General features: G+C 44.4%; 2 protein-coding genes across 7 annotated transcripts in view; one reads left to right on the top strand and one right to left on the bottom strand.

The window, feature by feature from the left end:
- Enosf1 (enolase superfamily member 1) overlaps window positions 1-13,714 on the top strand; it is a 33,118-nt gene extending 19,404 nt beyond the window's left edge. For 5 of the 6 annotated variants that reach the window (XM_048806476.1, XM_048806474.1, XM_048806471.1 and 2 more), the window contains 8 exons: window positions 2,346-2,433; window positions 3,953-3,988; window positions 4,081-4,215; window positions 8,137-8,178; window positions 8,951-9,080; window positions 9,376-9,475; window positions 12,059-12,140; window positions 12,663-13,714. In XM_048806476.1, the coding sequence (XP_048662433.1) occupies window positions 2,346-2,433; window positions 3,953-3,988; window positions 4,081-4,215; window positions 8,137-8,178; window positions 8,951-9,080; window positions 9,376-9,475; window positions 12,059-12,140; window positions 12,663-12,764 (715 nt within the window). In that variant the 3' untranslated portion in view covers window positions 12,765-13,714. The remainder of the gene's footprint in view (window positions 1-2,345; window positions 2,434-3,952; window positions 3,989-4,080; window positions 4,216-8,136; window positions 8,179-8,950; window positions 9,081-9,375; window positions 9,476-12,058; window positions 12,141-12,662) is intronic. The other variant, XM_048806472.1, reaches the window with a different exon arrangement.
- On the bottom strand, window positions 13,656-22,830 carry Tyms (thymidylate synthetase). Its single transcript, XM_015482508.2, has 7 exons — window positions 22,473-22,830; window positions 20,346-20,419; window positions 18,913-19,087; window positions 16,936-17,037; window positions 16,021-16,196; window positions 15,571-15,642; window positions 13,656-14,205 (listed from the first exon to the last, which is right to left on the bottom strand). Exons 1-7 carry the CDS (start codon window positions 22,675-22,677, stop codon window positions 14,068-14,070), a joined length of 942 nt encoding a protein of 313 aa, XP_015337994.1. The 5' UTR covers window positions 22,678-22,830; the 3' UTR covers window positions 13,656-14,067.
- Between the last annotated feature and the right edge of the window lie 1,986 nt (window positions 22,831-24,816).

Here is a 24,816-nt window from a genome sequence, read left to right as displayed (position 1 = left end):
CCAGGCTCATTCTCCAAAGATAAGATAAGTCCCAGTTAGAATGTTAGAACATCACATGAATAAAATAGAACTTGGAGACTGTCCACTTCAAGCAGCTATTCAGAATAGAAATCCATTCTATTAGATGAATCACAAGACCTGATTCAGCATTTCTGGACAGCTCCCAAGGCAGCCAGCTTAACTTTACAAAGCACTTTTCCATTGCTTGAGGCCATTAAGTGTTAGAAGGGTCTTGAATATTGGCAACCCTTCACTTCCAACTAACTTTCTGCCACTGGTCCTGGTTCTTCATGGAGTTTCCAGGAGCCAGGTTTCTCCTCTTCCACTGGAGTGACAACCCTTCCTTCCCCAGACTGCCTCCTGATCAGATGGAACACCTGCACTTCTCCCTCCTTCGTATATGACTATGGACCCCTGAGACTCCTACGATCTTCCTCTGAATGAATCGTGGTTGTCAATAACCCCAAATCCTTATATACAGTAGGAAGCAGAGACTGTTTTCCCTCTTGATCCAGCCACTATAAGCCCATGAGTGTAGATAAAGGTGGCACCTTTTACCTGGCTTGTGATTGATCAACTCTGCAGATTCTCAAAGTGTGGTTCATGGAGCATCAGCACCTGGGAGCTTGGGAGTTTGTCAGAAATGCAGAGTCTCACCCTCTCCCCAGTCCTGCTACATTGAAATCTGCATTATAACAAGATCCCTAGGTGATTGATGTGCACACTAATGTGTATTCTTTTTAACTCCTCAGCTAAAGATATAAAAGAGGCAGCATAAAGCAATAGAAAGAGACTTTGGCATATGATAGAACTGGAATCAAATCCTGCCTTTCCTCCTCATTCCTTACAAACCTGTGTGATTCTGAGCAAATTGCTCACTCTTGCTCCACTTCATTTTCTCTCTGTATAAAATGGAAATAATATTAATTGATGGTTCTCCTCAAAGTTGCCATATGTGACAAGGACCAGCATAAGGTAGATTCAGAGCAGGTGCTCAGTGCAGGCTTCCTGCCCTCCTCCAGACTCAGGAGTCCAGAGCAGTGGATCTGGTGAGTCGGCCACGCTCCAGGAAAATTTCATGGGCCTCCCAACACAAGAAGCCTGACATGCAGAGGCTGTGGCCAGCAGCCCTCTCTCAAGCACCACAGATCATGTAGTCAAGCTCCAGTGTGTGTAGAAATGTCTTCAGAGGGTACAGTATTGCGCTCAGGAAGAAAAGGGCAGTAAGTGCCTGGGTATGTGTGAGCTGGGGATTTTTGTAGGCACTTAGAGAAGCAGAGGAAGGAGCTTGAGCAGTCCTGGCTCAGTCTGAAGCAACATCCAGCAGCCATTGCTGGCCCTAAGTGCAGCCTTGATGCCAGGATTGCACAGGAAGCAGAGGCTGATAAGAGAGAGCGCTTGCCAGTGGCCTGGCAATGTGTCCCCTCCTCCACATGACAGTGCCCACATTCTGGTCAATGACACTCTCCTGACAGCAAAGTCACAGGGAACAAATGTAGAGGCTTTTATTTCAAGAGCATAATTTCACATCAAGACAGATTAGGGAGCTCCCTGCAAATGTCAGATGTGGTGTGAAGGAGATCTCTGCAGGGAGCCTGAGGCCACACTCTGCTGCTCCTCAGTGCTGTGGCCTAGTCCTTTTCTCCCTCTGGGGCTTAGGCCCCTGCACCAGAGGGAACAGACTAGCCCCAAGGCCTTCCTCTCATGGGTTCATTTAAGATAAGGCCCGCTATGGGAAGGGCTAAGCAAATATAGGTGCTTTATAAATCAGACTCTTGATTTGTGATTTCTCAGGGAGGCTGTCTTAGCAAACCACATCAGCCCCACTATCCTCTTCAATTCCAACTGTGACATTTTGTAGTTCTAGGAGAGGGGTTGAGAGTGAAAGTGAGGCTGGGTAGGTCAGGAGGTGTGGTGTTGGATCAACAAGGCAGCGGGGAGGAGGGAGGTAGTAGTGGTGGTAAAGTTAGGGAGTGGAATGAGAGAGTGGGGCTGGGGCCGGACCTTTAGCACATACACACTCCCAGTTTTGTTCCTTTTTGCTCTTAATTTCTTTTCATGACACAGTAAAAACTCAGTTAATTATATTAGAGATTTAACTTCTCTCTCCAGTTCCTTAACTGTAGGTAACTGAAAATCATTGCCCTGATCCTGGGTACTGAGAGATGCAGTTTGCAGGTTTATTTTCAAGCCGCTTGTCTAAAGATTGACTGGAAAATACCAGGAGGTTACTGGAAAATGTGGTCTGTGGATTATTGACATAGAGAGTCACTTCTGTAGAAAATCCAGGAGCTTTTGCCAAGTCAGAAGACAGATCCAAACTACCCAACCAAATGTATTTATAGGTTTAAAGTAAAGGTTGGGGCTGATCTCCAGGATGACATGCGTCGTTGCCGCCTCATCAGAGACATGATTGGACCAGAGAAGACTTTGGTAAATATCCTCTTACACCACTAAGAAGTGGCCACCTTGCCACTTTGTTCAGGGCCAAAACTCATTTCAAGCAAGAACTCGTTTCAAGCAAGAATTAAAAACAGTGGGAATTTTAAAACTTACTGTCAGAGGAATTATGATTCTGTGGCCTTGTAGTAGGTGAACTCTTTTTAAAAAATGGGGGCTGATACTTTTTAGTTTTTGAATTCTGCAGAACAAGCTAAATAATACCAGGGTGATAGATTGGTCATCTTGCTAATATGAATAAGCTCAAGCAAATGGGTCTCCCATTGGCGCCCTGATGTGTCAGTCATTAATTCCCTACATAGCTCATCAGCTAGGCGGCTTTCAGGGAACTAGTGTGAAGAAGTATTGAAACTCTGGCAGAAATAAATGTGAGGATTGGTCATTCCTGACTGTGTATTGTTATGAAACAGTTATTATGTGTAAAATATTTTCATGAAAGGAGGTCACCATTGAATCTCTTTTAAAAAAATTTTTTTAGTTATACATGGACACAGTATCTTCATTTTGTTTATTTACTTTATATGGTGCTGAGGATCAAACTCAGTGCCTCACACATGGGAGGCAAGCGCTCTTCCGCTGAGCCACTCCCCAGCCACCTCGAATCTTTTTTTTATAAAGTTAAAAGGCTTGTTTCATACATTAAAATTGAAGTGTGGATTCCTTGAAGTGGCAGCAGAATAAGAAGTCCCATTATTTATACATGAGTTAATTTAGCAGCTTTTGTTTCATGAGGTCATCCTCATCCAAATAATTTATGATGAAAATTGATCCTGAGTGTACTATCTTCTGCTTCTCACCGTCTTGTGAGGGAGCTCACACACTTAGCACATTCTATAGATAGATTTCCTTTTCTGTCTTCTCCAAGCATGGGAAGGCTGGGGTAGTCGGGGTGGAAGGGTCTTGCTCAAGTGCTGCACACCCAGCCCCTGGCTTCCAGGCACGGTGGCAGCACACACTACAGAGATCCAGGGCTGGGCAAGTGAGGCCTGGACCTGAATTCACCCTTGACTTACCTTACTGTTCTTGAGGAAGTTACTTCTCTGCATTTCAGTTTTCTATTTATAATAGGTTAATATGAACTGCCTTGTAGGGTTTTTATAAGGATTAAATGAAACAAAATCCATGAAGTGCCCAGGGAAGCAGGTATTTCATTAAGTAGTTATTTATTAATGTGCCAGACACATGGTAGGTAGTAGTCAATAAATAACTCTTGAGCAAACTCAATATTGACTGTGCATATGATTCAGAATGGTAAAATGGTTCCAACAATCTAACTAACACTGCAAAACACACCTATTTGTGGGGGTGTGGGGGCATCTCAATGTAAACTGGGCCTGAGCTTCAGGGTCTAGCAAGTACTTCTTGAGACCCAGCCCAGGGCACTTTCAGACATTACAGAGTCTTCATGAACAATTTGCATCTCCTCAAAAAAGACAGTATCTAGAGCCAGAGATCTAATTACAGTGGCTACTCTTTGGTTCTTTTTGTTTGGGCTGCATGTGCTTGTCCTCAAAAAAGGAAATGTCAGGTGAATCTTCCTCAGCAGTTGGTGGTACAGAGTGACAATGTCTCCTTGTTGGGAGTCACCCCTGCAGCAGAGTGAAGGCCCTTTCCTTACAGATGATGGATGCCAACCAGCGCTGGGATGTGCCTGAGGCAGTGGAGTGGATGTCGAAGCTGGCTGAGTTCAAGCCATTGTGGATTGAAGAGCCAACGTCCCCTGATGACATCCTGGGGCATGCAACCATTTCCAAGGTGGGTAAACTGATGCTTCTGCTGCATTGGCCATTTATTTTTTTGTTTAGTTTTCCAGAAGGGTCATGGAAGATGCCAAAATTTCTTTTGAGTTTTCCCTTTTACATTTCCTCATGGAATATTTGAAATAATTGTAACATGTGACAAGTACGGGAACTGCAGACTCCATTTCCATTTGTTTGAGAAAGTTGCTGAAAGTTTAAAGGCTATCAGCCATCTGAAGATTAATATGGTTCTCATACTTTTATAAATATAGAAATATGATTGATATGTAGATATAGATGGTCACTGACTTAAAATGGCTCAACATATGATTTCCCCACTTTATGATGTTGCAAAAGTGATAGGCATTTAGCAGAAACTAGACTTCAAGTTTTCAATTTGCATCCTTTCCCAGGCTAGCAATATGCAGTACAATACTCTTGAGATGCTGAGCAGGAGCAAGCAGAAGCAAGTAGCAGCTCCTGCTCATCCACACGATCACTAGGGGAAATAACCAGTGATCTGCAGTATGCAGTGCTGCTGAGCTAGGATGTTCCATGGGTGGTGTATTCAATGAGTTTTCTACTTAGTATCCTCTTCACTTACAATGGGTTTATCATTATCCTCACTGCAAGTGAGGAGCATCCACACTCATTCACCCAGAATGAAACAAAAAGTGTAGACTTCTCTGGATGTCACAGAAGGAAAGGCTTGCTTTGTTAATCAATGTCAGGTCTCCCTGAGAAAGTTTCCTGTGTTTCCCAAGAGCCCCCGAGAGAAATTCATACTAATTGGGAGCCAGCCCCTCTCCCTTTCACATTCTGAAAGAAATTCATACATTAAAAAAAAAAGAAAAAAAATCATATGTCAGGATATCCGAGAAGTCTTGTCTGTCTTGGAGAGCTTGCTTATATTTATAGCATTGACCTATGAAGCCAGAATGCCACTTGGTTAATTCATAAAGAGAACTAGAACGTCTAGGTTTTTTATCCTCAAACCAGCACAAGCTCTGTCAGAAGCTGTATTAAGCCAGAGCTGCAGGGTGAGTATGGAACACAAGCTGTGGAATTTGTAGATGTGCTGGCTTCAGACCACAATGGCCCAGTACGGCCATCGCCAAGCTGATACACTTGCTTCTGGCAGCAGAGACATTGAGTCCCAAGCCTTGTCTCTACCCCGGGAACATTTGCCTCTGACTTGTGTTTTCATTGGATAACCCTTTCCCCCTGCACCCTGTACTATTGAGTTATTACATTCATTTGGTTTCCAGCCAAGTCTTGCCCCCTTAGGAACCATTTTCTCCCTGAGGTGATTTTGCATAACTCTGCTCTCCCCTATTAGGATTTGATCATTAAAAGTTAACTCTGAGCCAGGTGTGGTGGCGCACACATGTAATCTCAGTGGTCCAGGAGGCTGAGGCAGGAGGATCACAAATTCAAAGCCAGCCTCAGCAAAAGCGACTTAGTGAGACCCTCTCTCTAAGTAAAATACAAAAATAGGGCTGGGGATGTGGCTTAGTGATCAAGTGCCCCTGAATTCAATCCCCAGTAACCCCTGCCCCCTGCATAAAAGTTAACTGTGATGGAGTAGTCTTAGTTCCAGGTTCTGGAAGGGACACCTCGATGCATCCTACCTAAACTCACAGGTCTTACAAGGGTATGAAGTCAGAGGCTCAGAGACTTGTTCTTCCAGTTTTCTCACTAAATCAGCATATGATCTACTTTAGGTGGGACACTCATCAGAAACCTGTTTCAGGAATTCTCTCCTTTCTCTACTTATAGCCTCATGAAAGAGAAAAACCTGAGACATGAAGTAAAGTTGGATGGGATCCTGGGCCGAGTGCAGTAGAAAGAAGGGTGAGAAGGATGATGGGTGTGGTCCTATGTGACAGGGGACCTTGATGGGGAGAGAACAGAAGTGATAATGTAGGGAACACCATACTACAGGTAAGGGAATGAGAGCAGGAGTCATGGAGCAACTGAGACCTCTTTATTTAAAGAAAACCCGAACTTTCCAAGGAATAGTTCTGAAATGGGCAGCTCTGGATGAGAGGTCATGGGACAATAAGACTTTTCACTTGAGTCCCACTTGCCTTTGCTTCTTAGAGTTCTTTAAGGGTTGCTGCACCCTAATGTATGCTGTACGCCCCAGCAGCCACCTGACCTCTGCCCACCTGGAGGGTCTCCTTAGAAGCTCTTCTGGAATTTGATGCTCCCAGGTTTTGCCTACACAGGTGTGGGGATGTCATTTCCTCAGCAGGCATCAGAGGAAGGGGGCAAATGAGCTAGCTACAAGGGAGGGGTGAGTGGGATGGAGATACCTAAGGGAATGCAGGGTGCATGCTGGGGAGGTGCTGGGAAGGCAGTAGCTGGGGCCAGACAATGGGGTCCATTGCTCAGAGAATACAGCCAGAGGGAGCCACTGGAGGATCTCAGTGATGGCACGGTGATGGCTGGAGGAAAGGGCGAGTGGACTGGTATGGCAACAGGAGTGAATTGGGGGTGGGTTTGTGGAAGGCGAAGAATGGGCAGAAGGAAATAGGATGGGAACTGGGAGGCTCTTGCTTCATCTAGGGGAGATGAAGGGGAGGGCAGGTTGAAGAGAGCAGACTCAGGAATTAGTGACAAGGAGGTACAAAAACTTGGTACATAGTCAGTGCCACACATAGACGGCCTTAGAGTGGTAGAATGAGTAACTCAAATGGTTTTCTCTCCTTACCTTTCCTTTTCTCCCTCTCTTCTAAGATAAAAGAACCAAGCAATCTTAAATTAGAAACTTCAGGAAGCATAAAATATTGTGTGAAAAGGCGCTTGAGAACCCATCTGTTGAAACTGAGACCTGCTGCAATTAGGAAGCCAAGGCTTCAGGTGACTTGTGCATAACTTGGCCAAGTTCACACTTCCTGCTTAAGGCAAGACAAGTGCTAGAGTAAGGGACACCTGCCTTCTAAAATAAGGGCTATTTCTTCTGAGAAGCTGGCTTAATCTAGTGATTCACACATAAAGTAAAGTTGGGTGAGATCTCGGGCCAAATGCAGTAGAAAGAGCCTCCTCTGGCGCTGGAATTGGCCTAAAGTTCAAACCAGCTGTATCCTTCTAGTTTTGTGATGGGGTCACAGTTCTTACCTTGCACCTCTTTTTCTTCACCTGTAAAATGGGGCTACTGATGGCTCCTCTCCGGCTGGGTTGTGACTAGGAGTGATTGACGTCAGTATTTTACATGGTGCCTGACAGGCAGTTAAGAGCTCAGAAAGTGTGGCTCTGGGTGTCAGTGATCAAGAGATGGAACCGGGCAGGAGCCAAAGATGTCTGAGGTGGGCAACTGTAGAATCATAGTTCAGTGGAGGCTGCAGAGGAGCAGCTTAGGGCCCGGGGGCTGGTGAGTGAGGTAGCTTTCCAGGGCCAGGCAAGAGGATAGAGTAGCAGCATCATATCTTAAGATTCCAACAACTCACCAAGTGAAGAGTTCACAGGTGAGCAATGGTCTCAGCCTTATCTGTGAAGTAGGATCTCAGTCATCCACATACCTGGAAGGGAGAGGATTTTGGAATTGACAGTAGCACATGAGGGTTCTAGAATAAGCTAAGAAGAAAGAAGAAAGGGAGAGGTAACCTGCAGGAAGCAGAGGTTGGACCCTGTGTGTCCATGAAGAGCCACTACTAAGTGACCAGGTCTTCTCCCAGTTCCACACCACAGCACAGGCCTTGGAGCAGGAGGGCCAGGAAGAGAACCGATAGCAACTGTGAGCAGCGCTTGCCTTTCCTCTCTGGACATGCGTTGGTCCCTCCACACACACATTCCCCTGGATATCTTCCTGCCAGTCTTTAAACTTCGAATGGTCCAACCCCAAGGATGTCTCCTTCTTCAGCTATAAATATTTTAAACACAAGGAGTTGTTTCAAATCTTATGAAAATGACACAAGACTGGCTTCTCTTGTAGGCACTGGTTCCATTAGGAATTGGCGTCGCTACTGGAGAGCAGGTGAGTGACATGTCCTTGACCACGGACTGAGGACCCCATTGTACATTAGGCTCCCATACCTGTTGCATTGTGAGCTGGGAATTTTTGTTATCTTAGAAATCAGCAGTTCCTTAGTGTCTGGAGTCAGATGTGGTTAAAAGGTTGCAGCTTTTTCTATAATTCATGGGGCTCAGGTCATTGATTTTTTTTTCAAATCAGAATTGACAAGGCAGCAATTTAAAGTTATGATCACAAGGGCATACAATGGCTTCAAGAAAGCCAGCTTCCAAATTGAATAAACATGATGGCATTCGCTTTCTGTGCTTATAAACTAAGCTCAAGTGCCTGCCAACACCTGCTGCAGCCAGCCCACGAGCCAAGCAGTGTGAGGAACAGATTCTCAGTTTTCCCAGCAAAGGAGCAATACTGCTCTGCCATGGTTCCGTTTTGTCATTGTGCCACCTGCTCATCGCTATTACTGTACTTCATCCTGATGCTCCACTTCACTCCCACTTGCCAATAGACACAGCAGTTATTCCTTAATAAATGGCAGGCTGATGTGATCTGTACCTGACTCACACTCTCACATTCACAGATTTGTAAAGAAGTGAGCCCAAAGTCCCTGCCTGCACTGTCAGGGCCACCACATGCCAAGTGAGAATAATACAGCCCAGGCTTGCTGAAGACCTCTGATGAGTCACAGCTGGCATGGAATCACCATGTTGCCAGGCTTAGGGATCCTGAGGGCTAAGGCTGACTCTTCTCTTTGTATTATTTTTAATTCTATTTCCAGTGCCACAATAGAGTGATATTTAAGCAACTCCTACAAGCGAACGCCCTGCAGTTTCTCCAGATTGATAGCTGCAGACTGGGAAGTGTCAATGAAAACCTCTCAGTATTACTGATGGCCAAGAAGTTTGGAAGTAAGGGCCCTGCAGAGGCTGCAGGCCAGACCTGTTTCTCCTGCCATCAGACCCCATGGTTCCCTTGGGGGTCTTTGCAATTCACATAAGCCTGTAGTTTGCCTTGTTGGTTTCTTTCTAACTCTTCATTTAGCCCTAATCAAGGAATCTTTGATGATTTTCATCCTGGAATTTCATTCAGTATTAATGAATGGTTTAATCACCTTTGGGTATTAATAAAAACCACAGGGTTCTCTTTCATTCCTTCCTCTCTCTGTGTTACCTTTGGCATCAAATAGAAATGTCTTTCTTCTAGTTCCTGTTTGCCCCCATGCGGGTGGAGTTGGCCTCTGTGAACTGGTGCAGCACCTGATTATATTTGACTACATATCAGTCTCCACAAGCCTTAAAAACAGGTCAGTAATGTGCCGTTAATTCACTTTGCCCCTGAGTAGTGCCCCTTGGTTCAAGCCATATCTTCTATGATTCTGCTCTCAAGACCAGAAATACTCAGAACCTGGTGTAGTGTTACAAGGGCCTAAAATGGCTTTAAGAAAGTCAGCTTCCAAAGTGAATTAACATAGTAGCATTTGCTTTTTGTGTTCATAAACTGAACACAAACTATAACACAAAGGCTTTTAGTCTTGCTTGACTTCTCCACATGGGGCAATAACAATGGGGACCCACCAGAGCATAGTCATTGTTCCTTCTTGAAAGGTAAGCTCTTGGTAGCTGACTCACTTTGGTAAGTATGTTGGGGGTGGAGTTTGAATCCAGACCTCCTCTCTCAAAACCAGCTCCTTTTTCTGAAGCCAGCTCTCAGCACACATGCACTCTCCACTTCCATCCAGTCTCCTCTTCTGACCCTGGAGTCCTGTACCACCTGGCTGCAGCTTTATGTAGTTAGTTCATCTTCTCGGCATGCCCAGGGGAACTTTATTATCTTGCCATGCTGAGTGTCAAACCCCAAGCTTTGCACATGCCAGACAAGTGCTTCACTGTAACCTCAGCCCCCAGGTGAAACTGGGATGGGATCCTTCCAGTCACTGCATCCATAAAGCTTTACTTACTGTGCTTTTTGGTCTCCTGGAGTTAAAGGTGACACAGAAGCTCAATAAACATGATGCACAGAGAGGGCATGAAAACAGGCATTGGAAAGGTAAACACCAAATTCAGGAAAAAATAGAGCTGGAGCAGTAGTGCATGCCTGTAATCCCAGCAGCTCAGGAGGCTGAGGCAGGAGGTTCAGAGTTTCAAAGCCAGCCTCAGCAATGGTGAGGCACTAAGCAACTCAGTGAAACCCTGTCTCTAAATAAAATACAAAATAGGGCTGGGGATGTGGCTCAGTGGTGCCCAATCCCCAGTAACCCTCCCAGCCAAATAAAGGGATCTGTCTGGGCACATAGCAGGGGTCCTTTATAATTGTAATGGTTTCTTTCTTTATTTAGAGTGCTTTTCAAAGGTTTTGTCACTTGTAGGGTTAGGCCGAATGCCCAGGTGAAAATTGTTTTTTTCTAAAGAAAAAGGAACTAGGTCAAAAAAGTCAGTTACTATTCATTAGCTTTTAAGTATGTTTCCATTGGCAGATATAACTGTGCTGTTTATTTTAGTAGTCACATTTTGTTGACTGAGGGAGCACAAAATGCTGAGCAAAGAAAGTGGAAATTTATATACTTATATACTCATCCCCGCCCACCTGCCCAGCACCCTTCCCTAAACACTGGAGCATGTCCTCTCTACTCCAACATGGCATTACACAGAGGGCCTGTCATATAGGAATGCTCCACACATCAACCTTTATCAAGAAAGTACCAAGCTTAAAAAGGGATACTAGATATCATTCTTACCTGAATTTTCAGTGGCTCAATGTGATTCAGGTAAGCTCTTGATAGCTGACTTGGGACACCTCAGTATCCCTCAGTGCATTTCCCAAAGTAATAAGTAATAAAGTAATGAGTACACAGGTACTTCCTATTAATATGCCTAAACAATTTTATACTAAACCCATCTGTTCATCTGGAAGATGGAGGTTGACACCAGGTCATCCCCACTCCAATGAATAGGCTGATTCTAGAATGCAGAAAAACCACCTTCCTAGGTTATGTTGCTTTTGCTGCTCTCATTTCAGTTCCTGTCCTTGGGAACAAGGGCGGTCCAGACCAACCTTGAGAAGTCCCACAGGTCTTGAGGGATGAGAATGAGGGCCCCCCAGTGCCTCAGTGCAAGAAGTTCCTGGTGCAATACTGGCAGTGCTGGAGGGAATGCCCCTGTACACCACCACACTGACAGTGCACGCCAACCCCACATGCTTTGTCCTTCTTTGCAGGGAACAACTATTCCCTGCTTATCTTTCAGGGCCCAACTGTGCTATCTCATGTGGCTATCTTCCTCCACAACCTGTTCTTAACAGATGATACATAGCACAGTCAGTGGCTTAGTGCCCGTGTCCACCAAAACCATGAGACTCATTTGCCAATTTCTTTATGCAGTCCCAGCACCAGGCTGCGCACCGCCTGCCTGCCACAGCTATTAATGATCTGGAGACTAAAGCAGCTTAGGTTACCTGTCCCCCTCCACCCCAAACATAAACACATCCTCCCACCACAAAACTAGAAAGTGGCTGACAGACTGACCCAAACCTATACTCTTCTAAACTAGTCACATAGCTGAAAAGAGACTCACTTGGTGATTTAATCTATTCATCTAACTTTGGGATATAGGCACCAGGTGATTCCAGATACTTCATGGAATCTAAACTGATGCTTTTAGGGCATCACAGAACTTTTAGATACCAGGGGCTTTGTGATTCACCTCAGCCCCCACATTGCTGTTTCACACAGATGAAAAGCATCCAGGGCACAGAAGGGCTTTGCCTAGAAGCCTTTGAAATCAGCTAAGCCGTGATGGAGTCCATTTCTTAAGGGCAGTCCCCCCTCTGCCTTAAGAAAAGCATTATCTGACTCCAGGCATTATTGTCCCAATTTGATTCCCTCTTCTAGGATGTGTGAATATGTGGACCATCTGCATGAACATTTCAAGTATCCTGTGGTAATCAAGCAGGCTTCCTACATGCCTCCTAAGGTAAGCTGGGACTTGGGACACCTCAGATGCTGCTAGCCACTAATGTGCCCATGAACATAGGGCACAAAGCTTTAACTCCCTAGAGTTTATTTTCATATCTAGAAACAAATGGCTCTTTAAGAGGTCAGAATCAAATTCCTAAGACTGGAAGGTCAGCATGGAGGTTAAATAGCTTGACAAGGATTCTTTAAAAAACCAAAAATTGGTACCATCTACAAGTTAGTGACCTAAAAGTTTCTGACTACGTCGGTATTACCTGGGCCATTTGTCCTGGTCAGGTTCAGATTGTGGCTTATTTTCACCAATAGGGGTTGTGCTATCAAAGGAAATTTGATTAGTTTCTGTAACTAATCCTAGTGAGTACCCAATAAAGTATGCCCCCCAAGCCCCAGTCTGAAAACTTTTTAAAGTATTGAATTGCTTCTGACTTAACTGGCATTATTAGGAACAGTAGGAATAAGTAACATACATATTTTTGTTCCTGGTGGTTATCAACACAAGTGACTATGTCGTCTTTGCTAGGATGCTGGCTACTCAACAGAAATGAAAGAGGACTCTGTAAGGAAACACCAATATCCAGATGGCGATGTCTGGAAGAAGCTCCTTGCTGCTCAAGAAAACTAAGTGTTCATTTAGCCCTAACACCATTTTTTCTTAAGTGAAAAGGCTTAAAATTTCCTGGGTAGTTTTATAAAAATAGAGAAGAAAAAAAATCTTATCCTACTAATCAAGACAAGTTCCACTCAAGAATTAGCCCAGTCATCATTTCAATTTGATTCTTTTAACAAGCCAATATATATTCTATTTAATCCTTAAGTAGATTTAGATTTACCTAACCCAAAGCCCAGGAAGATATTCTTACCAAAATTTCCATCAAGCGCCAGTCTGCAGACATTAAATCATACTTTGAAAATAAGCAACATATTGCATAATTTGTTGGAACAATCCCTTATTTGTTCTATCTAACACTTGTCATAAACTAGCAGAATAAAAATAGTTCTCCAGGACTCCAGGGGATCTGTTAGTGCACCAAAGGAAAAACTATTAGTCTTGATGTGATCTAGCCTTTTCCTGATCAGTAAACATATTAGGAGAATCCATACCACACTAAAATAAATGGGGGCAAAATGGTATTTCATGAATTATTTTTGTAATCCTTAAAAAAAAAAAACCTCTATCTTAAGTGGTGATTATCTTTTTATTTATTTATTTTTTGGACAGCATGCCTTTATTTGTTATGTGATGTCAAACACTCCGCCACTGAGTTACAGCCCCAACCCCCTAAGTGATAATTATCTTTTAATGTAAAATGCGTCTAGGATGAGATGAATCATGAAAAAAAAGGGCAAAATATAGTTTAGTCAGAATCTCTAATATATATTCTCACCCTCTAAGCAGCATCTAAACTAGAATCCAGCACACACTTGCTTGGCTTAGGTGGGTTTGTTTGGGTGAATCTTTTTTAGGCGGGCACTAAGCAGATAAATGGCAATACAGAAGAAAAAAAAAAAAATGGACAAATGCAAGCAGTTCTTTATTATAGAAACATATAAAACAAATAAGCATTCATAATGCACATATATTATGATGGATGGGTTACTTCAAAATTGAAGGGAATAAATAGCTTGTACAAACAATGAAATTCACAAGTCTTAATGAAGCCAAGAGACTGAAATGCTATGTATTTTTGCTAAAAGTATATAAACTTTTATACTTTTTGTGCTCCTTCAGTCAACAAAATGTGACTGCTAAAACAAACAGCACAGTTATATCTGCCAATGGAAACATACTTAAAAGCTAATTAATAGTAACTGATTTTTTTGATCTAGTTCCTTTTTCTTTAGGAAAAAAAAAAAACAATTTTCACCTGGGCATTCAGCCTGACCTCTACAAGTGACAAAACCTTTCCAACTCCTTTGAAAGCACTCTAAACAGCCATTTCCATTTTAATAGTTGGATGTGGATTGTACCCTTCAATCTGAAAGTCTTCAACTTTGAAGTCATCGATTTTCTCAACCTTTCGAAGGATTTTGAGCTTTGGGAAAGGTCTTGGTTCTCGCTGAAGCTAAAAACAAAATCAGATCATTATTTTGCCATTTTTGTGCAACCTGCTTTTAATTCTGCTTCCCATGGCTTTTCATGGAACAAGAACACAGTATTTGGGCTGGGATTGTGGCTCAGTGGTAGAGCGCTTGTCTAACACATGCGAGGCCCTGGGTTCGATCCTCAGCACCACATAAAATAAATAAAGATATTGTGTCCAACTACAACTAAAAAAATAAATAAATACTTTAAATACTTAAAATATTGTGTTCTTTTTTTTTAATCAACAAAGTATTATTTTATAGGTGTCTAATACTGTGGGTGGCCCTAACCCTGGTTATACACTACTACTGCAACATACCCAATTGTTTCTGTTGCACAGATCAAGTGTAAAGGGTATCTTGTAACGATACAAAGCACCAGGTGCCTGGTAGCCCATCAGGTGTGAGTTATGGTAATTCATGGTAATTATCAACACTATGACACAGTCTTTTATTTTACTTTTCCATCTATAACTCAGTAACATGCAGTATAGTTTCTCGAGTTCCATTGTCCCTAACCCAAATGTCCCTGGCAGAAAGGGGAACAAAAGGTGGTATCTCTTGACAAGTTACAGAAAAAGGTAACCCGGACTCCAGTATGAGTACTTGTGGCAGTGAGGATGCAGAGGTCATGACCTCTTGTATCTGTGTCCAACACAAGTGCAGACAGCAGAGAGAAGCAGCTGAATAAACCTGTGGTCACCCTCTATTTAGGCCAAGATCCAAAAAAGGAGTAACTTACAATCTAATCTAGAATAGGATAAGAGTAAAAGTTTTTGGTTCTAAAATTATTTTTTTCTTGAGGCTCATGAAGGCACAGTCATATTTTTATTCCATTTCAAGTCATCTGTAGGTCAGTAAACCTCAGGGATTTGAACAGACTAGGCTTTTGAAAGTTCAGACCCAAGCATTGTATTTAGCATAAAATAAAGACAAAAAAAGCACTTTAATTCCCCTTCAAGTAACAATGAATTGGGAAAGCTGGGATTGTGGCTCAGTGTACAACACTTGCCTAGCATGAGTGAAGCACTGGGTTCGAGTCTCAGCACTGCATATAAATAAATAAAGATCCATCTACAACTAAAAAAATGAGTTAGGAAGGCCCCAAATTCCCTGCCCAGAGTGTGGCTCTTCCTTTCTGGTACAGGTGCTTAATGCCTTAGAGCACCTATCACATCAAGTATTACATCATCTCTGCCCACCTGCCCAACACCCTTCCCTAAACACTGGAGCATGTCCTCTCTACTCTAGCATGGCATCCCACAGAGGGCCTGTCATATAGGAATGGTCCACAAATCAACCTTTGAGTATCAAGCTTTGAAAAGTATACTAGATATCATTCTTACCTGAATTTTCAGTGGCTCAATGTGATTCAGGTAAATATGTGCATCTCCCAAAGTATGTACAAAGTCACCTGGCTAAATAAATCCCACAGAACAATCAATGTTTTCGTTTCAATCCCTTTAAACACATCACTTAAAAACACATTATAGAATATGCAGCTATCCCAAGGCTTTGGAGAAAAATAAAGAATTTAACCAGTACAGCTTTTGAGGAGAGTTAATTTAGGAAAGTTACATTATAGACAACCTGCATGAACTTAAGTTTACATATACAACAAAGGCAGGAAAGCCGGATGAAGGTTTATGAGGCAAGCCAGTTTATGTCTGTCTTATGTATATCAGATTTTAATACTAATCAGAGACTGAACTCTCCTGCTAATTTTTCCAAATTAAAGAATCAAAGAGCTCAGTACAACAGGCTGGCTGTAAGAGCGCTTTCCTAGGGCAGCTCACCTGCAGGCCCGTGATGTGTGCAATCATGTAGGTAAGCAGGGCATAGCTGGCGATGTTGAAGGGCACGCCCAGGCCCATGTCACCTGACCTCTGGTACAGCTGGCAGGACAGCTCCCCATTCACCACGTAGAACTGGCAGAGGGCATGGCATGGAGGCAGTGCCATCAGAGGAAGATCTGAGGAACCAGCACAGAGGAGAACAAGGAGGGGTGGATGGTTTTAAAGAGCACAGCTAAGAGCAAGGTAAACCATTGGAGATCATGAAAAAAGCCATCAGGCCCCAGGGAAGTCTGCAACCCAGACCTTTTCATCATACAAAAATCAGACCATTGTCCTACCCCCTGCAGCGGTGGCCTGAAGCTGAAGATTTGTGCAGATTTGTCTATGCTGAAGCAATGTTCTCCCATTCGAGCTGAAATTAAGGTTCTATGCTATTTTTGTGGCACAAGACTGCAGATACAGGAGGAATGAGTTACTTCATTTGCAGGGACCACAGGATATTGGTGTCTTCAGCAGACCCTACTGTCTTCATTATAGATCCAAATATCCCATTCTGGGTAGACTTTATTTTTAACAATTGTGTTGTAAAAGTACTAGTGATAGTGGAGTAGTGGTGATCTGAAATGTCATCTGCTCCAAATAAAACGTTAAGATTTTATGTGTATTTTCATAGGCAATTTAAAACTCTTTTTGCAAAAAGAACAAGTATAAATGCACAAATTAAGATGCTCTGCTTTCAACCTGATGATCCGAGAATGAAAATGAATTGTGATTTGCTGAGGTTAACAACAAACCCCATGGCTGGGGCAAGCTCCCAGGGTCCCACCTCCCCATGGTGCCTCAGCAGTGTCACATGGCTTTGCTTTGTGCTGACCATACACTTAACAGAAAAGAGGATGACCAGGATGGTTTCACCTTTTGGGTTCCAGGCACACATGATGATCCTTCTGTCATCAGGGTTGGTTTTGATGGTGTCAATCACTTTTTGCAGTTGGTCTACTCCTTGACCAGAATAATCTATAGAATTAAGACACATACACACATTAATCACAGCCTTTCATGGGATGGCCCTGCCATTGTCTATTAACACCCTTCATTCAATGTCCCTTCTTGACCCATGGTGACAGAACTCTGCAAATTTCTCATCTCTCTCTGGGTTGAGTTTAAGGTCCTAAGTTCCTAGTCCTCTGGAGTCATAGCAACTATAAAGGGACACTAACCTACCCACATTTCCACCCAAAACTATACTGAGACTGAGCAGCTAAACAGGTTATTTCCTATAAATATAGGAAAACTCTATAATGATTACATCATCTTTCTTTTCTCCCAATCCTGTTTTCTGGAGTTTGATTCCCTGCTTTCCTTCTGAGATGGAACTGGAAGCTGAGAAGTGATTTGTTAATGGAAACCCAGAGCTTCGGACTGTCCTCTGGTTAAAATTCCAACTGATGGGAAATGTTCCAGACCAATAGTTCCCACATCTTGTGGGATAAAGGCCTCTAACTGATAACTCTGGATTGTACCAATGTTAATTTAAGTAAGAGTATTAACAGGAGCTATCACTATGGGCGGGGACAGGGTGAAGGGTACAGAGGAATTCTCTCTACATTTTTTTTTTCCAATTTCCTGTGAATCTTAATTACTTCAAAATGAAAACTCAGAATCAAAGATGACAAACTCCTCTGCTGACTTTAGCAGCCTGTACTCATCCAACTAAGTCAATACTTTTATGACTTGGCCCCTTAAGCAACACCAGGCAGGATGTAAAGCCCCATAGCCAGGGAGAAGCCTGACATCTTCAGGAAGGAGCCCTAGGTCAACAATCACATACCAAGAAGCCACTGACCATTCACCTGCAGAAAGTCTGGCCTTGCACATGCTAGACAAGCCCTTGTTGTAACCATTTTTAAGTATGCAATTCATCAGCATTAAGTAATTCCTATTGTTGTACAACCACACAGTATCCACTTCCAGAACATTTTCATCTTTCCAAACTAAAATTGCATACCCAAACACTAACTTCCCATTTTCCCCACAACCCAAGCCACCATTCTACCTTTTCCCTCTTCAAATTCACCCATTCCTAGTCCTCACAGCGTTTTTTTAATCCTTGAAACCGCCAACATCAAAAAAGGACTTATGACTGCACATAAATGCAGACTTAGTCTTTCACTGAGGAATTAACACCAGGCCCAAATCCCTCCAGCCAGGAAACTGTTACTTCCTGCATGTGTGCACACACACACAAACACACCCTGAGGTGGTGTTTGCTTTGGCAACCCCCATCCTAAGAACAGGTGAGCTAGGAAGAAAGAGCCAAAGGTGGGAGTGGGAGGGGGTTGGGCTCTGTGACTCAAGCAAATGGTGCCACCAACAGGACAGGAAATCCTGGAGTGAAATGTTTCATCCTTCCTCTATTCCAGCAGAAGGTGGGGGAGGGGGACCCTAATGCTATGCTGGATCACACCAACACCACCTACTGCACGCTAGAGGTTTAATCTCTAGCTGAAGAAACATAAGCTCCCACAGATGAACTTTCTTCCTACCCTATTCCCCAACATGGACAACAATCCTGCAGCTATCTGCCAACAAACGACACAGGATGGCACAGGTAAGGAAAATTCCAAGAATTCATAAGAACCCCATAAATGCAAATCACCAAGAGTGTGATCTGACCTTCATGGGGCACTGTCTCTCAAAATGTCAAAGTTATACATCAGCTCCTGGGACAGAACCCAGGACCTCACACATGCTAGGCAAGCACTCTACCACAGAGCTACACCCTGACCCCAACGCTGATTCATTATGCCCCAGACTTTATCCAAAACAATGGAGCAAACTCACGCTAGGAAGAACATTTGGGAAATCTGAGGAATTGCTCTGTCTCCTCACCTGAATCCATATCTTTGTATTCTGCCCCAAAATGTCTCCACTGGAAGCCATAGACTGGGCCCAGGTCCCCTTCTTGTCTGGTGGAGAATCCCAGGCCATCCAAAAAGCCTCGAGATCCATTGGCATCCCAGATTTTCACTCCCTTGGAAGATAGTTCTTTAGCATTTGTGGATCCCTAAAGAGATGAGAGTATAACAGGCACACAAGTGAATTCTGAGTCATCTGGGTTGAGGCCGCCAAAGTCACCCACTGCTCAGCCTCTAGCCCATGCTGACACACTGGAGGGCAGGCACTTGACCCTGTCCACATGGAGCCTGAACTATCTGTAAGCAGCCTGGACCCAGTCCTAACTTTTGGAGGGTGATAGGGTGGTCTGACCCCTTCTTTGGATCCATCTCTCCAATCTTTTCCTATAGGGCTGGGGGTGTTGTTCAGTGGTAGAGTGCCCCTGAGTTAAATTCCTGGTACTGTTAAAACCTCTTCTGAGATTTCTGAAGATGCATTTTGAGGTAGAGGTTCACTGTCATTTAAAAGGCCATCACAGAACCCACCCCAAGAACATAGAACTGAGAAAGATTGAACTGAAGCCAAATGTCAACCCTTTCTAGGTCTGCCTGGACGGCCCAAGATCATATAAGCCACATCAAGAGCTTTACAGACGGGATCCCAATGTCTAGCTTGTCCTAGAACCAAGCCCATCTCTTCAGAGGGTTCTGGCCAGTACTAGACAGAACATCACTGGTTCTGGACCAGGACACTATACAAGGAGGAGCCTGGTGTCTCTGCCCCCCATCTCATGGCTCTCGAGCTCTTGCCCAAACTACCTACTACCTTTTGCTCTCTTCAGCATTCAAAACATGTTGAGTACCTACCATATGGCAGTCTATGCTCCAGTCCCTGGGGGAACAACAGCAAAAAAGAGACTAATTCTTTGCTCTTGTGGAGCTTATTTATTTGTCTGTCATCCCCCTACCCACACTGGGGGCAGACTGGAGAGGAAAGAATGTGGCATTACACATCAGGTGTTTCCCTCTGGAGAAAAATACAGGAGGCCAGGGGAGAATTATAGACTTTGACTGGGAGGCTGAGACTCACTGAGCAAAGACTTAAGGAGGTGAGGGAGTCACACTCCATGGGGGTGGAGGAGAAGGTTCTAGAGAGTGGGAAGGCAAGTGCCAGAGGCCTCTGTGGGAATGTCCTAGTATGCTCAAAGATAAGAGGGTTAGGATGGATGGTACAGAGATGCAGATTTCCCAGAGCTGGAAGGCGCTCTGATAAGGACTCTGCTTTTTACTGAGTAAAATGAGAACTACTAGGGATAATGTCTAAGGGCTGTGGGCCGAGGAATTACATGATCGGACTCTTAAAAACCCTCTCTATGTTGAAAACAGACCGTCAACTTTGTCAACTTTCAGCAGAAGCAGCTTCTTTACCTTGATAAACCACAGCAACTCCTCCAAAACACCCTTCCAGAACACACGTTTGGTTGTCAGCAGAGGAAATTCATCTGAAAAACAGTTTGCCATACAGTGTGAACTTGGGAACAGAGAACACATCTTCAAACTTCCCTGTGGAGGAAAACTGTCCCGGGACATAAATCCCTAGAGTGACCTTAGGAACATCCAGAAAACAGCAACTCCTGGGATCAGGGAGGAGCTCCAGGCTGCAAGGCAAGTCAGTGACACAAGTCACACAGGCACAGCCCCTCCTGAGCCCTGGCGACTACTGGACACAACAGTTCCACACAAAGACATGGAGGATGCCCCTGTGGAAAAGGGAAAGAGCTATCACCCACTACCCAGACCTTGTGAATCCTGTCACACAGGTGTGAAGGCAACACTCAAAATGTTTCCCAGGACACAAGCAATTCCACTACTGTCAAGAGTAAACTTAACTCAGTGCAGGGGAACAGATGTCACACTGGTGAAAACTTCAGAATAGTTTTTCAATATTTGTAAAGCAAATCAACATCAATTATTTTAGTGTACCAAAGCCAGCCACTGTTCACTTTTATGCATGCTCCTAGTTGATCCTTAGATCAAACCTCCTTGAGGAATCTTTATGATCTTCATTTTACAGGCACCAATGGGAGGGAGGCAACAAGCAAGAGAAATAAAGTGTAAACGTTTATTCCCAAATGCAGCACTAATCGAGGCCACATTACTGTTTGCATAGTTGATATTCATGAAACAGGGATTTTGTTTTCAAGCACCTACTTTTTTTTATCAGTACTCCCTACTGAGCATTATTTTCTCAATCTTTTAACATTTGGGACTGAAGACCAGAGAGGCAAAGTCACTTGTCCAAGGTCTAAGCAGAGGAAGTGAATTTAAACAAGTCTATGGCTGGGTGTGGTGGGGCTGGCCTTGAAATCCCTGAGACTGGGAAAGCTGAGGGAGGAGGATTGAAAGTTCTTGCAAAAGGAAAGCTGGTTGGTGGGAAACCATCAGCTTTGGCAACCTAATAAGATCCTGTCTTAAAATAAAAAAATGAAAAGGACTTGGAGATATAGCTCAGTGGTTGTGGAGAGTCCCTGGGTTCAATCCTCAATGGAGCCTGGGGTGTGGGGGGAGAGGTCCAGGTCTGTGGTTCAGAGTCCACTGTTCTCAGAGCAACAAAAAGGTGAATTGCTCTGCTCAGAGGAAACCCCTAAGCCGTCCTGGGCATATCTGCCTTGGCTGCTGGTAGTGTGCAGTGTCTGAATGGATGTAGGGTGCGAGGGTTTTCCTCCTAACTACAATGAAGAGTCTCGCCTCTCAAAACCACTCCGCACGCCTGGGTCAAGGATGCTCTTTCTTTATTGTGGAAGTCAATGTTACCGTCTGGCTTAAACACCTTGGAGGAGTCCCCTGTCCCGCACAACGGATGCTCAATCCAGGATCACCTGCTGTCAGACGTTAAGGAGCCGCATCTGCTGCCTAACGTTCTGTGCCCTCCCCCACCCAGTCCTTAGTCTCCAGAAAGCCTGATGCAAACAACCCGTAAGCGCACTTCTTCCCTGGAGCCATCCTGGGAGGGTGGAGTACGACCTCTGCGGACTCTCCGTTTCTTGGCAGGTTTAAGAGGAAAGCGGGTTGGTGCGAAACGGTCAGGAACAAGTTCCCGCCAGCTCCTCGGTTCTCTTCCGCCAGCTCCTCGGTTCTCTTCCGCCTTCGCCGCTCCGCCCCTATTATTTTCCCTCCTCTTTTCAACTTTTGCAAAGCGGAACAACCAACCGGGGAGAAAAGAGGAGGGGCAAAGCCAGGACGTGCCCAGGCAGATCTCTCACTGCGTAGCACGGGGCGAGCACTGCGGCACCGTGCCAGCAGGAGGCGAGGTAGGCTAAGCCGCGGAGCCATTAGGATCTGGTTCACCTTTCAGCTCTGCCAGTCCCATCTGTGTGACCCTATGTGCATCATTTCTCTAATCAGAGTTTCAAGGTCTGCAAAGCCAGGACACCGAGGCTTCCCCTGCCTCCCTGTAGCCTGCGCTCTCGGCGTCTCCCGAGCGCTCCCAGCAGCCGCAGCGCGGAGCCTGCGGGCGCCCTTCCTCCCTCCCAGAGTGGGCCCAGCCGCGGTCACCTCTCAGGCTGTAGCGTGCCTGCATGCCAAAAACCGACAGGGTGCCGGTGCCGGTGCGGTCCTCCTTCCTGAAGCCGCAGCGCAGGATGTGCTTGATCTGCCCCAGGTACTGCAGCTCCCCGTGCTGCGGCGGCTGCTCTGCGCCCAGCTCCTGTGCGGCTGGCGGCGACAGCGTGCATTGCAACTCAGAGCCGGCGGCAGGCATGGTGAAGTCTGGAGACGCGGACTGCGGCGGGAAACGTGGGCGCCAAAACAGAGCCCTTTCTGCGCGCACTTTTCCCCCCAAAGCCGCCCTCGCGCTCCGCCTCTTCCTGCTGGAAAGCGGTGGGTCCGCCAGAGCCAACCGGTCCCCGCCGAGCAGCCTCGGGCCGCGGCGGGGCCCGCCCAGGGGAAACGTTGCAGTTTAAGATAAACAGTACGCCAGTCCGCTCGAATTTATCCCATCTCGACGGTTAAAACCCGAGAGAACTCCCAAATCCTGCGTCTTGGTGCATTGGCGAGAGCCTCTTGGAAAGTTTTCCAATCCTCTGCCATTCTATGAAGCCGGGAGATCCTGGGACAATCCCCACTTGTTCATACCCTCTTAAAGGAAAAGAAAGAAAAGGAAAAACAACAACAAAAAAAAATTGTTGAGATGTTTCCTACAACTAAGGGGTCATGCTAACAAGTGATTCGTGTTTCTATTTTTTCCCCATCCTCACTGAAGGTTAGCAGCTGGAGCAAGTTGAATAATGCAGCTTTTGTGTGTGTTTTTTTTTAACTTGATTAATGATGGCCAGAGGCTTTTCAATTTAACACATTTTTCAATTTTAGTGAAAGTTTAATAATGTAAATGCTAGTGAGTAGGAACTATTTGATAAGTTTAAAATGTCCGAATACATATGTTGTACATAAGTCTTAGGTATCCATTTATTGACTACATAGTGAGTGCTCAATAAAGTGTGTTATTGTCAGAAGAAAGAGAATGTGGACTCGGCTGAAATATATTAAACCTTGGAGGTGGCATTACCTGGGCACTACCACTGAATTACACTCCCCACCCAAGTCCATGGTTTTATTCTGGTTATCTCATGTTCATAGTTTTTGCAAGTACCATGCTTTGGATAAGTAGCCCCCAAAGGCTCATGTTTGAAAATAGCTAAATAGTTTGGTTGCCAGCCCATAATGGGAAGTTGTGAAGGCTTTAGGAAGTGGAGGTCTAATGAAAAGAAGTTAGGTCATTTGGGGCAATTCTCTTAAAAGAGGATAGTGTGGCATCAGCTGCATATCTCTCCCTCTCTCTCTGCTTCCTGGCTGCTGTGAGATGAATAGCTCCTCCAATAGGAATCTGAGAGGTCCAACCCATGATGACCATACCATGCTACAGGTATGGGCCCCAAGGCAACTGGATCAACTAACCATTGACCAACCTCTGAAAACAAACATTTTGCCACAGATAGGAAAAGATGACTCACACAGCAAGATTCTGGTAGCTTTTTGCGAAAGTATAGGATGAATGAATGCTCCCAGAGGTCAGAATAACTAATATGCATTTGGTTATAGGATAGCAGATACTTTAAATCTACTTAATATATCATCATACTACATTGGCCTATCCTGGATCAACCTAGATTCTTCCCTTCTCCCTACTGCTTCAACCCACCTTCACACCAGTGTAATATTAATTTTTTAAAAGCAATCTGTATCTCCTTTGGGAAGATAGACCACCTGTATATAGAAGAGAAAAAGTAATATCTTTTCCTAACTTATCTCAAGATCATGGCTGACACTCTTATGGCAAAGACAGATTGATAAGAAAAAAAAATTGACTACAGGTTGTATGATACAGGAGACTTCAGAAATGAAGACCCAAATACCCAGGAAAAATTGATTTTAATGTATAGTTGTACAGAGTATAATCAGAGGACAAAATTCTTTTTGCTTCTTATTACAAGGCAGGACCCCACTGAAATGAGGGCCTTGTGACCTATTTTTCAGGAAGTTAGGTCAGAGAATTCTTTACAGATTGCCTCAGGGAAGAAAGGTGGGAGGACAGTGAGTGATCTTGTGCAGTTTTCTCAGATTTCCTGTAGCTTAAGATATACAGTATGCCAAGGGACCATATTTGGGGATATTGGCATTAAGTCCTGCCATGCGTTGTGTTGTACTGTTTGAGTAGGGTCCAGGGGTGGGGTAGACTGAGGCAGGGTGGACATTCTTTCTGATGGTTGTTTAGAAAGAGATAGGTGGTAAGAAAACCCAAGCTTAAAAGTAGTTCAGAAGCTGGGCGCAGTGGGGCACACTTGTAATCCCAGTGACTCGGGAGGCTGAGGCAGGAGGATCATGAGTTTAAACCCAGCCTCAG

The sequence above is a fragment of the Marmota marmota genome, unplaced genomic scaffold (genome assembly GCF_001458135.2).
Source record: "Marmota marmota marmota unplaced genomic scaffold, marMar, whole genome shotgun sequence".
NCBI lineage: Eukaryota > Metazoa > Chordata > Mammalia > Rodentia > Sciuridae > Marmota > Marmota marmota.
The sequence above is the reverse complement of the archived record's forward strand: the minus strand, read 5'-3'. Positions and strand labels throughout refer to the sequence as shown.